An 18,071-nucleotide genomic window follows, 5' to 3' on the forward strand; every position below is an offset into this window, starting at 1 on the left:
CACAGCCATCTGAACAAGATCCCTAAAGTGGCAGTTGAAAACGCCATGGAACCAACACTCCGATTCCCTACGCACTGATCTATATATCACAGAACCAAATGACGGATCTTCTTTGGTGGGTGGCAGAGAACAACCTCCACAAAGGCCAAGATTTTTTAGTTACCCCTCCAGACTTGTTGCTCTTCACAGACGCATCAAAGGAAGGTTGGGGAACTCACTCACTACAGCATTTGGTACGGGTCAATGGTCCGAACCCAATAAAATACCAGCACATAAATCTCTTGGAAATGAGAGCAGCCTTCCTTGCTCTTCAGCAGTTCCATCATTTACTGGTGGGTCACTCTGTGGTGTTGATGAGCGACAACACCACGGAGCTTTTGTAGTTTGTTGGGTCAGGGTTAGGATCGCCAGAAATTAGAGTACAAAGAACCAGTTGTTTTTCTAGGGAATCATAACATAATGAAATATTAATAAATTAACTAGTTTTGTAAATGCTTGTCCCAACAAACTACATACTAGAACAGGGTTTGGGATCGCCAGAAAATAGTGAAAAAAATTAAAATATTTTCATAAAAATGTTATTTTCCTTAGTAAAATAAATTTTTGAATATACTTACCCGATGATCATGTAGCTGTCAACTCTGATGCCCGACAGAAATCTAAGGTCGGGATACGCCAGCGATCGCTATACAGGTGGGGGTGTACACAACAGCGCCATCTGTGAGCAGGTACTCAAGTACTTCTTGTCAACAAGAACTCAATTTTCTCCTCGATCCACTGGTTCTCTATGGGGAGGAAGGGAGGGTCCTTAAATTCATGATCATCGGGTAAGTATATTCAAAAATTTATTTTACTAAGGAAAATAAAATTTTTCAATATTAATCTTAGCCGATGATCATGTAGCTGATTCACACCCAGGGTGGTGGGTGGAGACCAGCATACATGTTAACATTAGAAGCTAAGTATCCCGTATCTTATTTTAGCAGTTATTCAAAATAATAAACATAAAATAAATAAGTACCTGGTAAGGAAGTCGACTTGAACCATTACTCTGCCTTTTTAAGTACGTCTTCCTTACTGAGCCTAGCGATCCTCTTAGGATGCTGAGCGACTCCTAGGTGCTGAAGTATGAAGGGCTGCAACCCATACTAAAGGACCTCATCACAACCTCTAATCTAGGCGCTTCTCAAGAAAGAATTTGACCACCCGCCAAATCAACCAGGATGCGGAAGGCTTCTTAGCCTTCCGGACAACCCAGAGATATTTCAAGAGAAAGATTAAAAAGGTTCTGGAATTAGGGAATTGTAGTGGTGGAGCCCCCACCACTACTGCACTCGTTGCTACGAATGGTCCCAGAGTGTAGCAGTTCTCGTAAAGAGACTGGACATTCTTAAGATAAAAGACGCGAACACTGATTAGCTTTTCCAAAAGGTTGCGTCGAAAATATTTTGCAGAGATCTATTTTGTTTAAAGGTCACGGAAGTTGTGACAGCTCTAACTTCGTGTGTCCTTACCTTCAGCCAAGCTTGGTCTTCCTCATTCAGAAGGGAATGAGCTTCTCGTATTAACAGTCTGAAAATAATAGGATAAAGAATTCTCTGACATAGGCAAAGATGAATTCTTAACTGAACACCATAAAGCTTCAGACGGGCCTCGTAAAGGTTTTTAAAATAGAACTTAAGAGCTCTTACAGGACATAATACTCTTTCTAGTTCATTTCCAACCATACGATAAGTTTGGAATAACGAACGATATTGGTCAAGGCCGAGAAGGCAGCTCGTGTTTGGCTAGAAAACCAAGATGTAGAACATGTAGCCGTTTCGGATGAAATTCCGATGTTCTTGCTGAAGGCATGAATCTCACTGACTCTTTTAGCTGTGGTTAAGCATATCAGGAAAAGAGTCTTAAAGGTGAGATCTTTCAGGGAGGCTGATTGAAGTGGTTCGAACCTGTCTAACATAAGGAATCTTAGAACCACGTCTAAATTCCAACCAGGTGTAACCAAACGACGCTCCTTCGTGGTCTCAAAAGACTTAAGGAGGTCCTGTAGATCTTTATTGTTGGAAAGATCTAAGCCTCTGTGACGGAAGACTGATGCCAACATGCTTCTGTAACCCTTGAAAGTGGGAGCTGAAAGAGATCGCTCTTTCCTCAGATATAAGAGGAAGTCAGCTATTTGAGTTACAGAGGTACTGGTCGAGGATACGGATACTGACTTGCACCAGTTTAGGAAGATTTCCCACTTCGATTGGTAGACTCTAAGGGTGGATGTTCTCCTTGCTCTAACAATCGCTCTGGTTGCCTCCTTCGAAAAAACCTCTAGTTCTCGAGAGTCTTTCGATACTCTGAAGGCAGTGAGACGAAGAGCGTGGAGGCCTTGGAGTACCTTCTTACACGTGGCAGACGTAGCAGGTCCACCCTTAGGGGAAGAGTTCTGGGAACGTCTACTAGCCATCGAAGTACCTCGGTAAGTTATTCTCTCGCGGGCCAGAGGGAAGCAACTAGTGTCAACTTTGTCCCATCGTGAGAGGCGAACTTCTGCAGTACCTTGTTGACAATCTAGAACGGAGGGAATGCATATAGATCTAGATGAGACTAATCTAGTAGAAAGGCATCTAAAAGAACCACTGCTGGGTCCGGGATAGGTGAGCAAAGTATTGAGAGCCTCTAGGACATCGAGGTTGCGAAGAGATCTATGGTTGGCTGGCCCCAGGTGACCCATAGTCTCTTGCATACATCTCTGTGGAGGGTCCAATATGTTGGAATTATTGTCCCTTCCTACTGAGACAATCTGCTAAGACATTCAAGTTGCCTTGGAAGAAACTTGTTACTAGTGAAAAGTCTAGACCTGTTGAACAGGAGAGGAGGTCACTAGCGAACTCGCACCATGTCAGAGAGTAGGTCCCTCCTTGCTAGGAGATGAACATCAAAGCAGGGAGTTGTCCGTGTTGACCTCCACTACTTTGTCTTGAAGGAGAGACCTGAAGCTTTTCCAGGTCAGACGTACTGCCAGAAGCTTCTTGCAGATAAAATGCATTGTCCTTTGACTCGAGTTCCATAATCCCGAGCATTCCCTACCGCCTAAGGTCGCACCCCAGCCTACGTCCGATGCGTTTGAGAAGAGAACGTGGTTGGGAGTCTGAACAGTCAGGGGAAGACCCTATAAAAGGTTGATAAAGTCCTTTCATCAGGTTAGACCAGACTTATCTTCCGAAAACCGGGATCGAGACCGCTTCTAGCGTCTTGTCCTTTTCCAGTGAAGAGCTAGAAGAAACCGAAGAGGACGGAGGTGTAGTCTTCCACGTGACACCAATTGAACCACGGATGACAGTGTCCTAACCAGACTCATCCACAGCCTGACAGGGCCGTATTCCTTCTTCAGCATCTTCTGGATGGATAGCAGGGCTGGGGGTTGATCGTCTTGTTCAGCCATGTCCTCATCAGAGGGTTCCTCATCCGAAACTGATGAGGAAACGGCAACGGAGTGGGCAACGTCTGACTCGCTGAATCCGGTCGCACTGGTGGATGCGTGACGGAGCCGGACACAAGATCATGGTACTGCTGCACAGTCTGTGAACTGTCAACCATGGGGATGCGAGGAAGTACAGCGACAACCCGAAACTGTCTAGACTGTCTGGGTAGTGCAGACAACCCCTTATCGGGTTGCTGAGGTTGCCGCACTGCGTCACAACAAGTCACCTCTGCTGGTTGTTGAACGTCTTCCCAGTGACACACTGAACGTCCACAATCACCTCCGAGAGTAGCTTAACGTCAACGTGCGACTGGCAACCCACACTGGGTCGCACCGGAGGAGGAACCATCTCAACTGGCGGACGTGAGTAGGATACCTCATCGTCAACAGGGCGTACAACCAACCGGTAGGAAGGTCGTTGGCAAGAAGGTTCTTCTCCGTAAAAAAAAATCCTCTATCAAGGACTAAGCTTGGACTGCATGTCTTGCAACAAAGCCCAAGGTCTATGGGAGCAGGTGTGGCAACAGACGGGGTTAGCGACTGAAGCGGAACCATTTACCCTCCCTGGAAGCATGTTATGCTTTAATTAAAGTCCATAGGAGGCTAAGCAGCTTAAGGCTCCTCTCCAAATGACAGAGTCCTCAAGGGAATATCAGAAGGAGGGAGAAGAGCACTTTCTCATCTACAGGAACCATGTCCGAGAAAAGCTAGGTTATCTCAGTGAGGGTTTCACTGGTGCAAAAGCAGCAGACCAGAAGGCAACGTTATGAAACTGCTTGACAGTCTGTGAACTGTCAAAAACTGTCAACCACAACAGGAGCGTGAGGACATACAGCACTGGTGTATTAGTAGCAGACCAGAAGGCAACGTCATGTAACTGTTTGACAGTCTGTGAGTTGGCAACAACCAAAGTTGTGTGGGGAAGCCTCAACTCCTGACTGACTAGTTTGCTGCGGGCGAGTGGCGGTAACCACAGTGCGTTGCGGAGGCTGACACACCGTGTCAAAACACGGCAGCTTGTGGTAGATCACGCACGACAACGGAGTGCTCCGTGTGTCTGTGGGAGTCATCATACATCTGGCAGGATTGACTGTGCATGGGTGGAGGAGCTCTCACAACAAGAGTGTGGGAGCAGGAAGCCATGCCGGGCGCACAACCGTAGTAGGTGTAGGCCCACGGGTGCATCGTCAACCTTCTCCGCAGTCGGAGTGTGGGAGCTGGCAACAACAAAAGCGGAGTGTTGGTGCGTGGGAGGGACTGCCGTGGGTTGCGGAGCATGCCGCATTGTGTCAAAACACGGCAGCTCTACAGCACCTTCCCACTGCTGATGCGGTAGCTCACGCATGTCAATGGAGGGTGCAGCATGAACATGCGTCTGGCAGGGTCGACTGCGCATCGGAGGTGGAGCTCTCACAGGTGGAGTGTGGGAGCAGGCAGCCGCAGTATCTGCTGAGCGCACAACCGTGGAAGGTTGTAGATTAACAGGTGCATGTCAACCTTCCAGCACGATACTCCTGCATGAAGGAGCAAGCTGAGACTGTATAGTCTGCAGCATGGACCACTAGGGTCTATGAAAGACGGCAACAAACGGAGCTACTGTCCGTTGTGACTGAGGGTCTAAAACAGCTGGTGCGGCAACAGACGGAGTTACTGCCTGTTGCGGTACCATCTTGCCTCTCTTGGGAGGTGTGCAGTCGTCGGATGACTGGAGCGAGTCCGAACTGACCCAGTGGCTACACCTAGGCCGTTGGACTTGCGCGGAAGGGACCGACTTGCACTTAAAAGCTGCAAGATCTGGTCCATGGTTTCTGCGAGAAACCTCTTCCGCAGACGAGGAATAAATGGGCTCTCTCGTCTTTGTGTGGGTGGGGTGATCACGTCGGCAACGTGTGTAGATACACCCGAAACCACGGAGGGAAACGTCTGTTCGTCGATCAAGGCCTGTGGAACCCATAAGTCGTTCGACATTACTTCTCCCCTGGGCTTGGGAGCTTGTAAGAGGTATCGGACTAGGTGAACAACTGGCACGAACAGACGAACCCTCGAACGCAACACTGTAACACTTTGCGCATATCACTTTATCACTTTTGATTTTCTGTTTGCACTTATTTCACTGAACTCGAAACTTTAAGTGATTTGTACCTGAAACACGCAACTCTATCCTTCATTAAAAGGTAGTAATTGCGAAAACAGTTTTACAATGTAACAGAAAAACATAATGAAAGATAAAGAATTCAGTGGCTGGAAAAGAGACTAAACACTAGATCAAATAAACTACGTTTAAAATCTCTCACCGCATAAAGCCTGGGAACAAGAATAAAACTCTAGAAACGTTTACCTTCTTCCCCTATAGCGACTAGGGAGAAGAGTAAAAAAACGAGAACAACGTTACCCGCTTGAACGAAACGTTTATTCTCCTCTCTCTCCCTCCGTCTCTATCTCTCTCTCTCTCTCTTGACTTAGAACCTGAGAGATGAGCCCAATTATATATCGTTAAAACATATTATTTGTTAAAGGAAAAAAACTGAAAGGTTTCCCAAATAAAAAGTTCCTTTATTAGAATTAAAACCATTTAAGCTAAGAAAGAATGAACGAAACGCTAGAATCGGTTTACTCTTACTGCAACGTGAAACCGTGAAAAACTCTCTCTCTATCGTAACGATAGAGCGCATGTTGAACGTTCTGAACGTCAACAACTGCGGAGACTAAACTAAACGTTAGTTCATCTTTGAAAACAGTACGAGACTATCAAAGAAATTCTTTCAAAGACCTTAAAATTAAAATAGCATAAATTCTTAAAAGGAAATACGATATGACGGGCTCAATGTTAATTAACTTCGGTTCCAAGTAAGGACCGCCTACTATTAGGAAAGGTCGCATATAAACAAACATAAAAATTAATTTTTATAAGTTTATAAAAAATGGAAAGTTAATCGAAGAGGCCTATAAATGGCGGAGAGATATAAAATAAATCTATAACTTTGTTAAGCAAAATTACCAAAACCTAAACACACTTCCGTCTAAGGGAAGGGTCGGTCATTAAAAAGTGAAAGAGTCCATACTCTCTTGGTCACCAACACTTCCGTCTAAGGGAAGGGTCGGCCATTTAAAAGTGAAAGAGAGTCCATACTCTCTTCGTAACCATAATTAAATCTATCCAAAACGAGTTCAAGTTTTGAAATGAAGATAAAACCCCTGCATAGCGAAAGCTCAAAACTGGAATAGTGTACTTCACCAAAAAGTTGTGAAAACAAATCCAGTTAGGGACGGCGTATTAGTAGGTCTTGCCGGTGGCACGACAGAGGAAAAATTGAGTTCTTGTTGACAAGAAGTACTCGAGTACCTGCTCACAGATGGCGCTGTTGTGTACACCCCCACCTGTATAGCGATCGCTGGCGTATCCCGACCTTAGATTTCTGTCGGGCAACAGAGTTGACAGCTACATGATCATCGGGTAAGATTAATATTGAAAATAAATTTTTGAACATAGGCTACTTACCCGCTGGTTATATGCAAATAGCTTTAGCCCTCTGACGTCCGGCAGAAATTCAAAACTTGCGGCAATCACAGATAGAGCAGCCAGGTGTACACTAGCGCCCTCACGCGAGCTACACAGAACCATTCCATGAATCCCCAGATTTTCCATGAACATAGAATGTCTCTAGAGGGGAGGAGGGGGGGAATAAAGGTTATATAACCAGCGGGTAAGTATGTTTAAAAATTTATTTTATGAAAATATCATTTTTAAACATTCAAATTACCCGTTATATAAAAATAGCAGATTGACACCCTTGGTGGAGGGTTAGAGACAGCAACATTGTTGGAATATTACTTAAGACTTAATTAAAACAAGCTTAAGGGTTTGCAACTGTTAAGGAAGCTGACTTCAATGATTCACTGCCTCATTAAGTCTGCTATCCTTATGAGATCCAGCAATCCACCCAGGGGGCTGAAGACCTCTAGGAGCTGTCAAACCGGTAAATAACCTCTAAGCTGACAGGACCTCAACTAATACCCTTGTTCCTGGTGCTATCAAGGAACAAAATGACCACCTGACTAAATCAAAGATTGCAGAAGACTGTCGATCAATCTCCACATACTACCATAAAAATATATAAAAGTTCCAAGAGAAGAAAAAGGGACTAGGGTTATGGGAACGTAGTGGTGGATCCTTCCCCCACTACTGCACTCGCTGTTACGAATGGTCCCAGAGTGAAGCAGTCCTCAAAAAGAGTCTGGACACGTTTCAAATAATGTGAAGCTAACACAGATTTATTCCTCCATAAGGTTGTGCTCTTAATGCTTTACAATGATCTATTCTGTTTGAAGGCCACCGAAGTTGTTACAGTTTGAGCTTCAAGTGTCTTGGCCTTTATAAAAACTTGCAGTCTGCCTTACTGCAAAGTGCATGAGCCTCTTAATTAAGAGCCTGATGAAGAATGAAAGAGCATTCTTCAACATCTGTAACGAGGACTTCTAGACCGAGCCCAAAGAGCTTCCGACTAGCCTCGGAACTCTTTTGTTCAGTTCAGATATAACTTCAGGACTCTTACTGAGCACAGGACTCTCTAACTCCTCGCCAGCGACATCCGAAAGGTTCGGAATCTCAAAAGCCTTGAGTCAAGGTTGAGAAGGACATTCGTTCTTGGCGAGAAAGCCTAACTGCAACGAGCAGATAGCTTTGTGATCTCGAAAAAACCACTCACTTAAGCTAAAGGCATGAATCCCACTGACTGTGAGCTGTCGCCAGACTGACCAAAAATAGTCTTTTCATCGTGAGGTCCTTAAATGAAGCTGAATGCAAGGGCTCAAACCTGTCACCCATAATGAACTTAGGGACAATATTCAGATTCCAAACTGGTGAATCCTGGAGATGTTGCTTTGATGTTTCAAACGATTTGAGAAGTTTCTGTAGGTCTTTAACATTAGAAAGGTCCGGTCCAAGTCTTAGTGCCATGAATACGGTTGCTACATACTCTTGTATCCTATGATGGTAGAGGAAAACAAAATTGCATTTCCTTCGAAGATGTAACAGAAAGTCAGCAATCTGAGTTACCGAAGTACCTCATACCTAGATTGTTAAACCTTGATGGAAGATGTACTCCTTGCTCCTGCAATAGCTCTGGTTACTTCCTTCAAAAAAACCTCTAGGTCTTGTGAGTTTTTCGATAATATGAAGAATGTTAGATGAAGAGTTTGGAGATTTAGATGGTACCTTCCAAGTGGGGTTATTTGAGTGAATCCACTCTTAACAAAAAACTTCTTTGAGTGTCTACCATCCATTGCAGTACCTCTGCGAACCACTCTCTGAGGGCCAAAAGAGGACCACTAGAGTCAATCCGTTCATTCCGTATGACACAAACTTTTGCATCACTTTGTAATGAATTGAACAGTGGAAATGCGTACAAGTCCATGTCATGAGCTGTTTGACGCTCGGGGTCGCATTCTGCTTGATGGTTAACGTCGCGTCTCAATAGACGCTCGACATCACGTCTTGCTGGACGCTCGACGTCCCGTTAGGTGGACGTTCGACGTCACGTCCATTTGCTTGACACCTTGGGTTAAAAATGGCTAAATTATCTCAAATTTTAAGTAATTTGTATTTTTCCTAACAGTACTTACCTCGAACTACTTTCTTAGGAGTACAGTATCTGGGATTCTCCTTCCAACTGACCAGATTTTTGTGTAGTTTCCCCTATCTCCGTTTTCTGTAGTGGGTCCCTCTGTAACGGATGAATACGCGCCGAGGCAACCCGGGTCAATGAGCACGCATGGCCAGGTCTCGGTCACCAGTAAGTTTATGATGGATATGGTATCAAAGTCCCGTAAGACACTCGGGGAAGGATGGGCGGGGCATAACCCGAAAGTAGTTCGAGGTAAGTACAGTACTGTTAGGAAAAATACAAATTGCTTAAAATTTGTGATTTGTTCCAACACGGAGTACTTACCTCGAACTACTTTCTTAGGAGACATACTTTAGGAGGCGGGGGTGGTCTTTCTCGCCAGCCTTTCGTGTGCGAGACCTCGTACAACAACCCATCGAGTTTGCTTACTCTTTTAGCTGATGCCAGGGCTAGAAGGAAGACAGTCTTGAGGGTGAGCTCCTTGTCTAGGATGTCCTAAAGGGGTTCGAAGGGCGGCTCCGACAGAGCCTTCAGAACTCTGGCAACGTCCCATTGGGGCACTCTAGAGGCACGGGGTACACACACTGCCCCTACACGAAGAACACAAGGTGTGGGGATCAACCTCCAGCTTAGAGAGGAATGCACCACAAGATTTACCGGCCATAGGCCCGGGGCAACAACGAGGATGCTCCATAACCGAACACTAAAGCACCAAGCAACACAGGAACACAGGGGAAAGAGGTGGGTAAAGGATTATAAGGTGAATGTCGAACACGTGGGAACCACGTGGGGACATAAAGGGTCGCACGGGATGAGAGAGCGCGGTGAGATATTGATCACGTCGCGACCAGAAACTTACTGGTGACCGAGACCTGGCCACGCGCGCTCACTGACCCGGGTCGCCTCAGGGCGCGTATTCATCCGCTACAGAGGGACCCACTATAGAAAACGGAGATAGGGGAAACCACAAAATTCTGGTCAGTTGGGAGGCGAATCCCAGATACTCCAAAGAAAGTAGTTCGAGGTAAGTACACCCTGTTGGAACAAGTCACAGACCCTATCCGGGGCAATCCCTCGGGCCCCCTTCACAGGTCACAACCCAATTTAGTAGGTCACAACCTATAACCCACAGACAGGGATAAGCCAAGGACCCATTTCCCACATCACAACCCCTAGCAAAACAGAACCTAACAAACCCAACTAACCTACCCTATTGGTGTCCCAACCAACTACAAACTTAACCGAGAGGTAAGAATGTATATTGATAGGCCAGCATTAAATTGTAATAACAATCGCTTCACAGAATGGGACCACACGGGCTCTATCTATCGGGAAATTTGAAAATAAGGAAAAGCTACCCATGACTTGTGTGCAGACCGGACTGAACTTAGAAAATTTTGCCGTGGTAAAGGTAAATCATAATATGCAAGATGATAAAATAACTTCATATTATGGTGAATTGGATCATAATAAAGAACATATTTATTTAAGGCACAGGTAATATAAGCTTAATAACAATAATAAGAATAAGCTTAGAAGCTTTGCACCTTTCTATAAAGTGATAGTGCCCGCAAACTTATTTTGCGGAGTGAGCAATAAGGAACCAGGAGGAACCAGGAACCCGGCTAGGGGTTGTGACCTGGGAACTAAGGTTTGGTTAGGTTGGATTTGTGGGGTTTGTATGATAGTGAAAGTGTTTAGGGGGTCGCAGGGGGGCGTAAGCCCCCCGTTAGGTCATTTGGAAGGTAAAGGACACGGCTTGTAGGTCAGGTTGGGGGGGGGGGGGGAGTTTGGGCTAGTTGTTGTTCATTTTTCTTGCACTTTCCAACATTCATGCGCAAAGTGGTACTAGTATGTAGATTGTTGAGACAAGCATTTACAAATTTACTAAATTCATTATTTCAATCTGTTAAAACTTCCCGTGAAAAACTCGATAGGTGATGATCTTTACTCTATTTTCTGGCGATCGCAACCCTGTCCTAGTATGTAGTTTGTTGGGACAAGCATTTACAAAACTAGTTAATTTAATATATCATTCTGTGATCATTCCCTAGAAAAATAGCCGATTTTGGACATTTTCTACTCTATTTTCGGGCGGTCCAAGGCCTGTCCCCACAAACTACAAAAGCTCCGCCCTACCTGTAAATGCAGCCAGATCCCTGCAAGAATTTTTCAGCGTACCTAAACTTATGTCTACATTCATTAGCTGTCCTTATTTTGGGCATAAAAATAAATGTTCGGTAGTATCTTCTTCATCTTTGCACAGGTCACACAAATTATCTTCATATTTTCCCCTGAAATTTGCTTTTAAATTGAGCATATTTAATCTTGTCTTCACTACGAAGGATTTCTTATCCAGAATCATTTCTCTGATATAAGGCTGTGGGCCATTTCCTTTAATAAATCTTAATTTTTTCATTATTTTCTTTTTTTTTTCAATAGTTTCTTCTTTTTTTTTCCATAATTCTTTTCTTGATTTCTTTTTTCAGGGTCCTTTTCCCCCACTTTCTTATTTCTTCAACTTCCATCCCATATTTACTACAGATTTCTTCTATGTTCTTGCTCCAGCACTTTCCATACGGGTTCTTCAACTGATCCTAAATTATCTCTCTTACTAATCTTTTTTCCTCAGAGTTTGATACTATGGAAGAGCATTAATTTCTAATATTCTATTCTGCAGGACACCGGCCATATTCCTGTTTCTGCAAGTATGCCCCAATATGGAGTACTTGCAGGTTGTTCCTATTTCTTATTATCTTATATTAGAGGTTTTCCAGATCTTTCATATCTTTGTCCCTTATAACACTCCAGGTCTCCACGTTGGCAAATATTGTTGGTACTACTACTGTTTCATATATTTTCTTTCTGACTTCCAATGCCATTTTTCCTACTTTTCTCGTATCCCCACATTTTCTTATTTCTTGGGTCATATATACGACCCTCTGGCTTTTTTTTTTACTGATATTCAATTCTTTGTTTTCCTTATCTGTGTACCATTCACACAGATACTTATATTCCTTAACTATACTTACTTGTCCGTTCTTCACTTTTGTTTAAATCTCCTACTCTTTCTTATTCTTTCAGGATGTCTGTAGTTTTTGGGGCCAGGGCGATATCTTTCTTATTACTAGCCAAATTGTATTTCATTATGGGGAGGATGTTCTTTACAATGATCTAACATACCATAATATGATGTAATTTTATCGTTTTGAATAATAGCACAATTTACCTTTACCACGGCAATATTTTTTAAGTTCAGCATGATCCGAACGCAAGTCACAGGTAGCTCCTGCTTAGTTTCCAACTTTCCCGATAGATAGAGCCCGTGTCATCCCAGTCTAAGAAACGTTCGGTTTTACAATTTAATACTGTCCCGTCAATCTACATATTTCCCTCTGATAAGTTTGTAGTTTTTAGGGACACGTCATTTATAGTGACATTTGATACTGCTAGGATAATTATCATGAAATGTTTTGTTAGAAAAAGGTCGTTACAATGCGTCGTACGCTGAAGCCACGGCCAACTTACTCGATCGTAAAACTTCCCGCAAGCATTGTTTCCTTCCTGACTATAACAACACCCGTTTGGTGGCGCTCGGTTCACCTATCAGCTGGTCGCGCAAGCATGAACAGTTTTCGATGTTCGGACTTATGTTTTCGCTAATTCCAAAAATTTTCATTTTAACCTCTTGTTAAGATTGTTATTTCGTTGGGACACGTCCCGAAATTATGCCGAATACTAATTTGTTTTATATACAAACATAGGTTAGGTTATCTAACATCTAGGTAAGATATTTTGTTAGATAAAGCCAGTGTCAAACAAAGCAACCGAACTAACCCTTTCGTTGGCCGCGTGATTTCAAATTTTTAATCCCGCCCCCCCATGACCCGAGATTGACCTGGAGTTGACCCTTTCCAACTCTAACCGCCGTGATGGACAGACGTGTTTCGTACAGTTTCTCTTCGAGTGATGTTGTTGAGTTTATCTTCCATATTGATCAAATTGATGCGATTAAGACTCTCAGGTATACACATCTACGTGATTTTACTCGTGTTACCCCCTAAATTCTTTCAATATTCATTTCGAGAAGGCTTCTTAGGAGATTTTAGTTTTTGGTTTTAGCGACATCGAATATTAAGGTAAGCCTGAGTAACTCTTTTATTATGACCATGTGGATAAGATATAATTTTGAGTGCTGCCCAAAGCATTTATAGTGTAGGAGAGAGACTTACGAAGGGAGTCCGGGGGGGATAGGGATAGTGACCTGGGAACTACTAGGCTTGGTTAGGTTGTGTTTGTGGGGTATGTATGTTAGCGACAGTGTTTAGGGGGTCGCGGCATTAGCCCCCCGTGTTAGTTCATGGGGACAGGCCTTTGACCGGACGAAAATCGAGTAAAAAAAGTCCGAAATAGGCATTTTTTTTCACGGGAATGAAATAATAATAATTTCACTAGTTTTGTAAATACTTGTCCCAACAATCTACATACTAGGACCACTCTGGTCATGGATGTCGGAAACGTGCGAGAAAAACGGACAACTAACCCAAAATTTCCCTCCTAACCTGACCTACAAGCCATGTCCTTACCTTCCAAGTGAACTAACAGGGGAGGGCTAACGCCCCCCTGCGACCCCCCAAACACTGTCGCTAACATACAAACCCCACAAACCCAACCTAACCAAACCTAGTAGTTCCCAGGTCACTACCCCCCGGACCCCCTTCGTAAGTCTCTCTCCTACACAAAAAAGGTATGGGCAGCACTCAAAATTATATCTTAACCACATTGACATAATAAAAAAGTTACTCAGGCTTATCTTACTATTCGATGTCGCAACATCACCAATTGTACACTTCTCACATGGACCCTTAAAATCCCCTAAGAGGCCTTCTCGAAATAAATAATGAAAGAATTCAGGGGTAACTCGAGTAAAATCACGTAGGTGTATATACCTTCAAGTCTTAATCGATTCAATTTGATCAATATGAGTGATAAACTCAACAATATCGCTCAAAGAGTAACTGTACGAAACACGTCTATCCAATTCATAACCGCGAGCTGACGTCATCGATCACGGGACAGCTAGCGCGGGAATCAAGCGAAGTGAAAACAAACCAGAGCAATGGCTTACGATTACGTGAATTCTTTGGATGGAGCTGCTAAAACACGTTACAATATAAAGTTAAATGCTTCAGGTGAGTACTAAGATATAAAATACAACTGTTCTAACTTCTAGCAACACTTGCAAGTTAAAAATGATGATAAACAATAATTATTTTGAACTGTTTACAGCACACAAGTGTGAGGTGTATTACTGCTGGCCTCAAAAACCAATCGCCTTCTCTTGTTATTTCGCTCATACCTCTCAAGTTGTCGTTTGGCTTTGACATAGCTGTCTTTCAAAGGCAGTATGCATGGAATGTAGTCTGGGTGTTCTTTCTCAGTCTTGTTGGGTTTACCTGTATTTTGGCAATATAATATAAATTCATAATGAACACCAATAGACATACTGTTGGAACACCAGCCACCAGAATGTTAAATTATATTAAAATATGTTAAATTTCATAAATACCTGAGATAAAGTGTTCACTACAAATAACCCGACTCTGGTGGGGACCATTTGTGTCCATTTGGATTCATTTGCTGGCATGCTGCAAGCCACTTACCCCTCCTATCCGGGCTTCTGCTACGACTGGGGAACTTGTAAAAATGCAACATCTTTCCTTGCATCATATTGTGATTCTTGCAGTTGAAAATAACACATGATGATGGCATAATGGCGAATAATTTAGCTTTAACAGACGACCGTTCATGCAGCCCCACGTTAAAGTGTGGTTTGTTTTCACTGGGCCACGTGCGGGAAGTTATGTGACTGCTCAGTTACCCGGATTGGCCGCGGTTATCAATACGGCGGTTAGAGTTGGAAAGGGTTGACTCCAGGTCAATCTCGGGTCATGTGGGGGGGGGGATTAAAAATTTGAAATCACGCGGCCAACAAAAGGTTTAGTTCGGTTGCTTTGTTTGACACTGACTTTATCTACCGAAATATCTTTAGATGTTGGCTAGCCTAACCTTTGGTTGTATATAGAACAAATTAGTATTCGGCATAATTTCAGAACGTGTCCCAACGAAATAACAATCTTAACAAGAGGTTAAAAATGAAGATTGTTGGAATTAGCGAAAACATAAGTCCGAACATCGATAACTGTTCAAGCTTGCGCCAACAGCTGATAGGCGAACCGAGCGCAGCCAAACGGGTGTTATTATAGTCAGGAAGGAAACAATGCTTGCGGGAAATTTTACGATCAAGTAAATTGGCCGTGGCTTCAGCGTACGACGCATTGTAACTACCTTTCCCTAACCTAACAATTCATGATAATTATCATAATGGTATCAAATATCACTATAAATGACGTGTCCCTAAAAACTACAAACTTAACAAAGAGGTAAATATGTAGATTGACGGGACAGTATTAAATTGTAAAAACGAATGTTTCTTAGACTGGGATGACACGGGCTCTATCTATCGGGAAAGTTGGAAACTAAGCAGGAGCTACCCGTGACTTGCGTTCAGACCGTGCTGAACTTAAAAAATATTGCTGTGGTAAAGGTAAATAATGATATTCAAAATAAAATATCATATTATGTTATGTTGGATCATTGTAAAGAACATCTTCCCCATAATGAAAAACTATATGGCCAGTAATAAGAAAGATATCGCCCTGATGGTACAGAGGATACGGCACTACCCAAGACTAGAGAACAATGGTTTGATTTTGGATTGCCCTTCTTCTAGAAGAGCCGCTTCCCATAGCTAAAACCTCTCTTCTACCCTTACCAAGAGGAAGCAGCCATTGAACAATTGCTAACTCTCCTGCATTTTGCGGCCTGACCTGAGACCAGAGAGAGAGAGAGGGAAAAAAAGAACTGAAATGAGAATGGTCCTGCACACTTTCCAATCCGAAATGCAAGGTTTCAACCAGACGATGTTATCCGAATAGTACCTTTCCTTGACTTGCGGTCAATTGACCTCATTACAGTACTTAATCTGAAGACGTTTCAATAACTTGGTGATACAAAATCCAGTTTTTCTTCAAGTGTGGCATAGTAGAAAGTATATTACTTTTATAATGAATATTTTTAATGGCTACTACCATATCCGATGTTACATGCTCGATAAGCGAACGATACATCGTATTACGCGTTAACGAACAACTAACAATATCTACAGAATTTAACAGACTATTCATTACAATAAACATCTACCTAAAGGTTGTGTTTGCATAAATAACATAAACAATGCGACAAAACAACAGAACATCAAATTATAGATTTCAGCTCGTCCACGTGTGGAGGGAGAGAATGCTTTCTACCCCCAGGAGTGACACCGCCAAACATCCACCTCACATCACTGCGATTCTTAAATAGTCATTCTTTAACAATTTACAGTCACTTCTCTACTTACCGGACCAAGCTTTTTGGAGGCTGACTTCGCTAAACCTGCATCTGTTTGGGTTAAATACGACAAGACAAGGGCTTTCGTGATTTCCGTCGTATCGGCCATGTTTGCTGCGATTTTAAAGGACTAAACAAGCTGGAGAATTGTTGCCAACACTACAACACGTGAGAACCTCTCAGGAAAAAAAGAAGAAGAAGAATGATTATGGAACCAAAATTCTTTTAGGGCTAAAAATCAATATTGTCAATCACAAAGTAAACGTGTAGAAACGTAAGTAATATAACTTGATCTGAACGCTTCATGAGAAGATCTTTTGAAAACCATGATTTTCCATACAGAAAATTGATAAGAATGGAAAAGAAGTTACCAGCAAGGTTGCCAATTTGGCCCTTTTTAGGCCAAAAATCTAAAATTTGGCTATTTTTTATTCCGTTTGGCTACCAAAAATAAGACAGTAAAAATGCTGTTTGGTCCCTTAATAGAATTTGGCTTCTTTTTGGCATCTTTTCAGGAAATGCTGCTATGAAAAAAAATATATATATATATTTGAAAATATCACAGTAATACAGATATTTATTATATGTTCTAGAATATTTAAGGACTTACCTTTATCCCCTAACAAGACTTAGTCCTAGTAAGTGATTAGTTTAATAACTTAGCAGGACATTTGCACAAAATTTTTTGCCATCTGAGCTACATGAGAGATTCTGAACTAAAGGCAATTGATGTAAATTTGCAAATTGAAAGCAATTGCCAAGGTTATGTGCTTGCCATATTATTAAATAATGATCATGAATAATTTCATTGTTTATCATTCTTCCCTACGGATTTTGTATTTTATATTTCTCACCTTGGTACATATTTCAGCTATGGTTACAGTAGCAATTTGTTAATTAGACTAGATTGGGTTTTGAGAAGTAGTCTCTAGCTGGTAGAGAACTCTAGGTAAAATAAAAGCCTATAGCCTGAATTAATATTTATCATGCTCAGTAAAGGCATAATTATTTGTAACTATCATATACAATATGTATTGTAGGTAAATTTGAAGTAGGAACAAGAAATGACAAAGGAGTCATCATTGCAAAAACAATCTAAAATTTTGAATACCTTCTTTCATAAAAAGGGACACAGAAAATGGATATGGAGAAACGAAAAAATTAAATTAATTTTATTTTCCTTGAAAAAAAATTAATTTAGTTAAAGATGTAACAATGTTAAACAAGATAAAGAGCAACCATAGAATGCTGAGAAGTAAAATATATCTTAATATAAGAAAAGAAAAAAAAATTAAGAAAGAAAATAGACTCTAGTAATAAGAGAAAAATCTGATGAGTATAATTCAGCAATAAAAATGGGTACACCCAGTTATAAGATGAAATGCATAGTAATCTAACACAATTTGTATTTAAATCAGCAAAAGAGATAGGTGGAAAAGTTCCTGAAGAAGATCAATGAAAATGATCAGATAAGAACAAAAGCCTAATAAAGAAAATATTGGAAATGGGGATATAATCCAAGA

The 18,071-nt window shown here is 42.1% G+C and overlaps 1 protein-coding gene across 2 annotated transcripts in view; it reads right to left on the reverse strand.

Annotated features, from left to right (window-relative positions):
* Positions 1 to 16,717, reverse strand: part of LOC137660314 (nucleolar protein dao-5-like) — a 43,449-nt gene extending 26,732 nt beyond the window's left edge. For both annotated transcript variants that reach the window (XR_011047666.1, XM_068395127.1), the window contains exon 1: positions 16,559 to 16,717. Coding sequence is in view for 1 of the 2 variants with exons in the window: in XM_068395127.1 (XP_068251228.1) it covers positions 16,559 to 16,657 (99 nt within the window). In the remaining variant the exon portion in view is untranslated. The remainder of the gene's footprint in view (positions 1 to 16,558) is intronic.
* Between the last annotated feature and the right edge of the window lie 1,354 nt (positions 16,718 to 18,071).

This window comes from Palaemon carinicauda, chromosome 20, assembly GCF_036898095.1.
Source record: "Palaemon carinicauda isolate YSFRI2023 chromosome 20, ASM3689809v2, whole genome shotgun sequence".
NCBI lineage: Eukaryota > Metazoa > Arthropoda > Malacostraca > Decapoda > Palaemonidae > Palaemon > Palaemon carinicauda.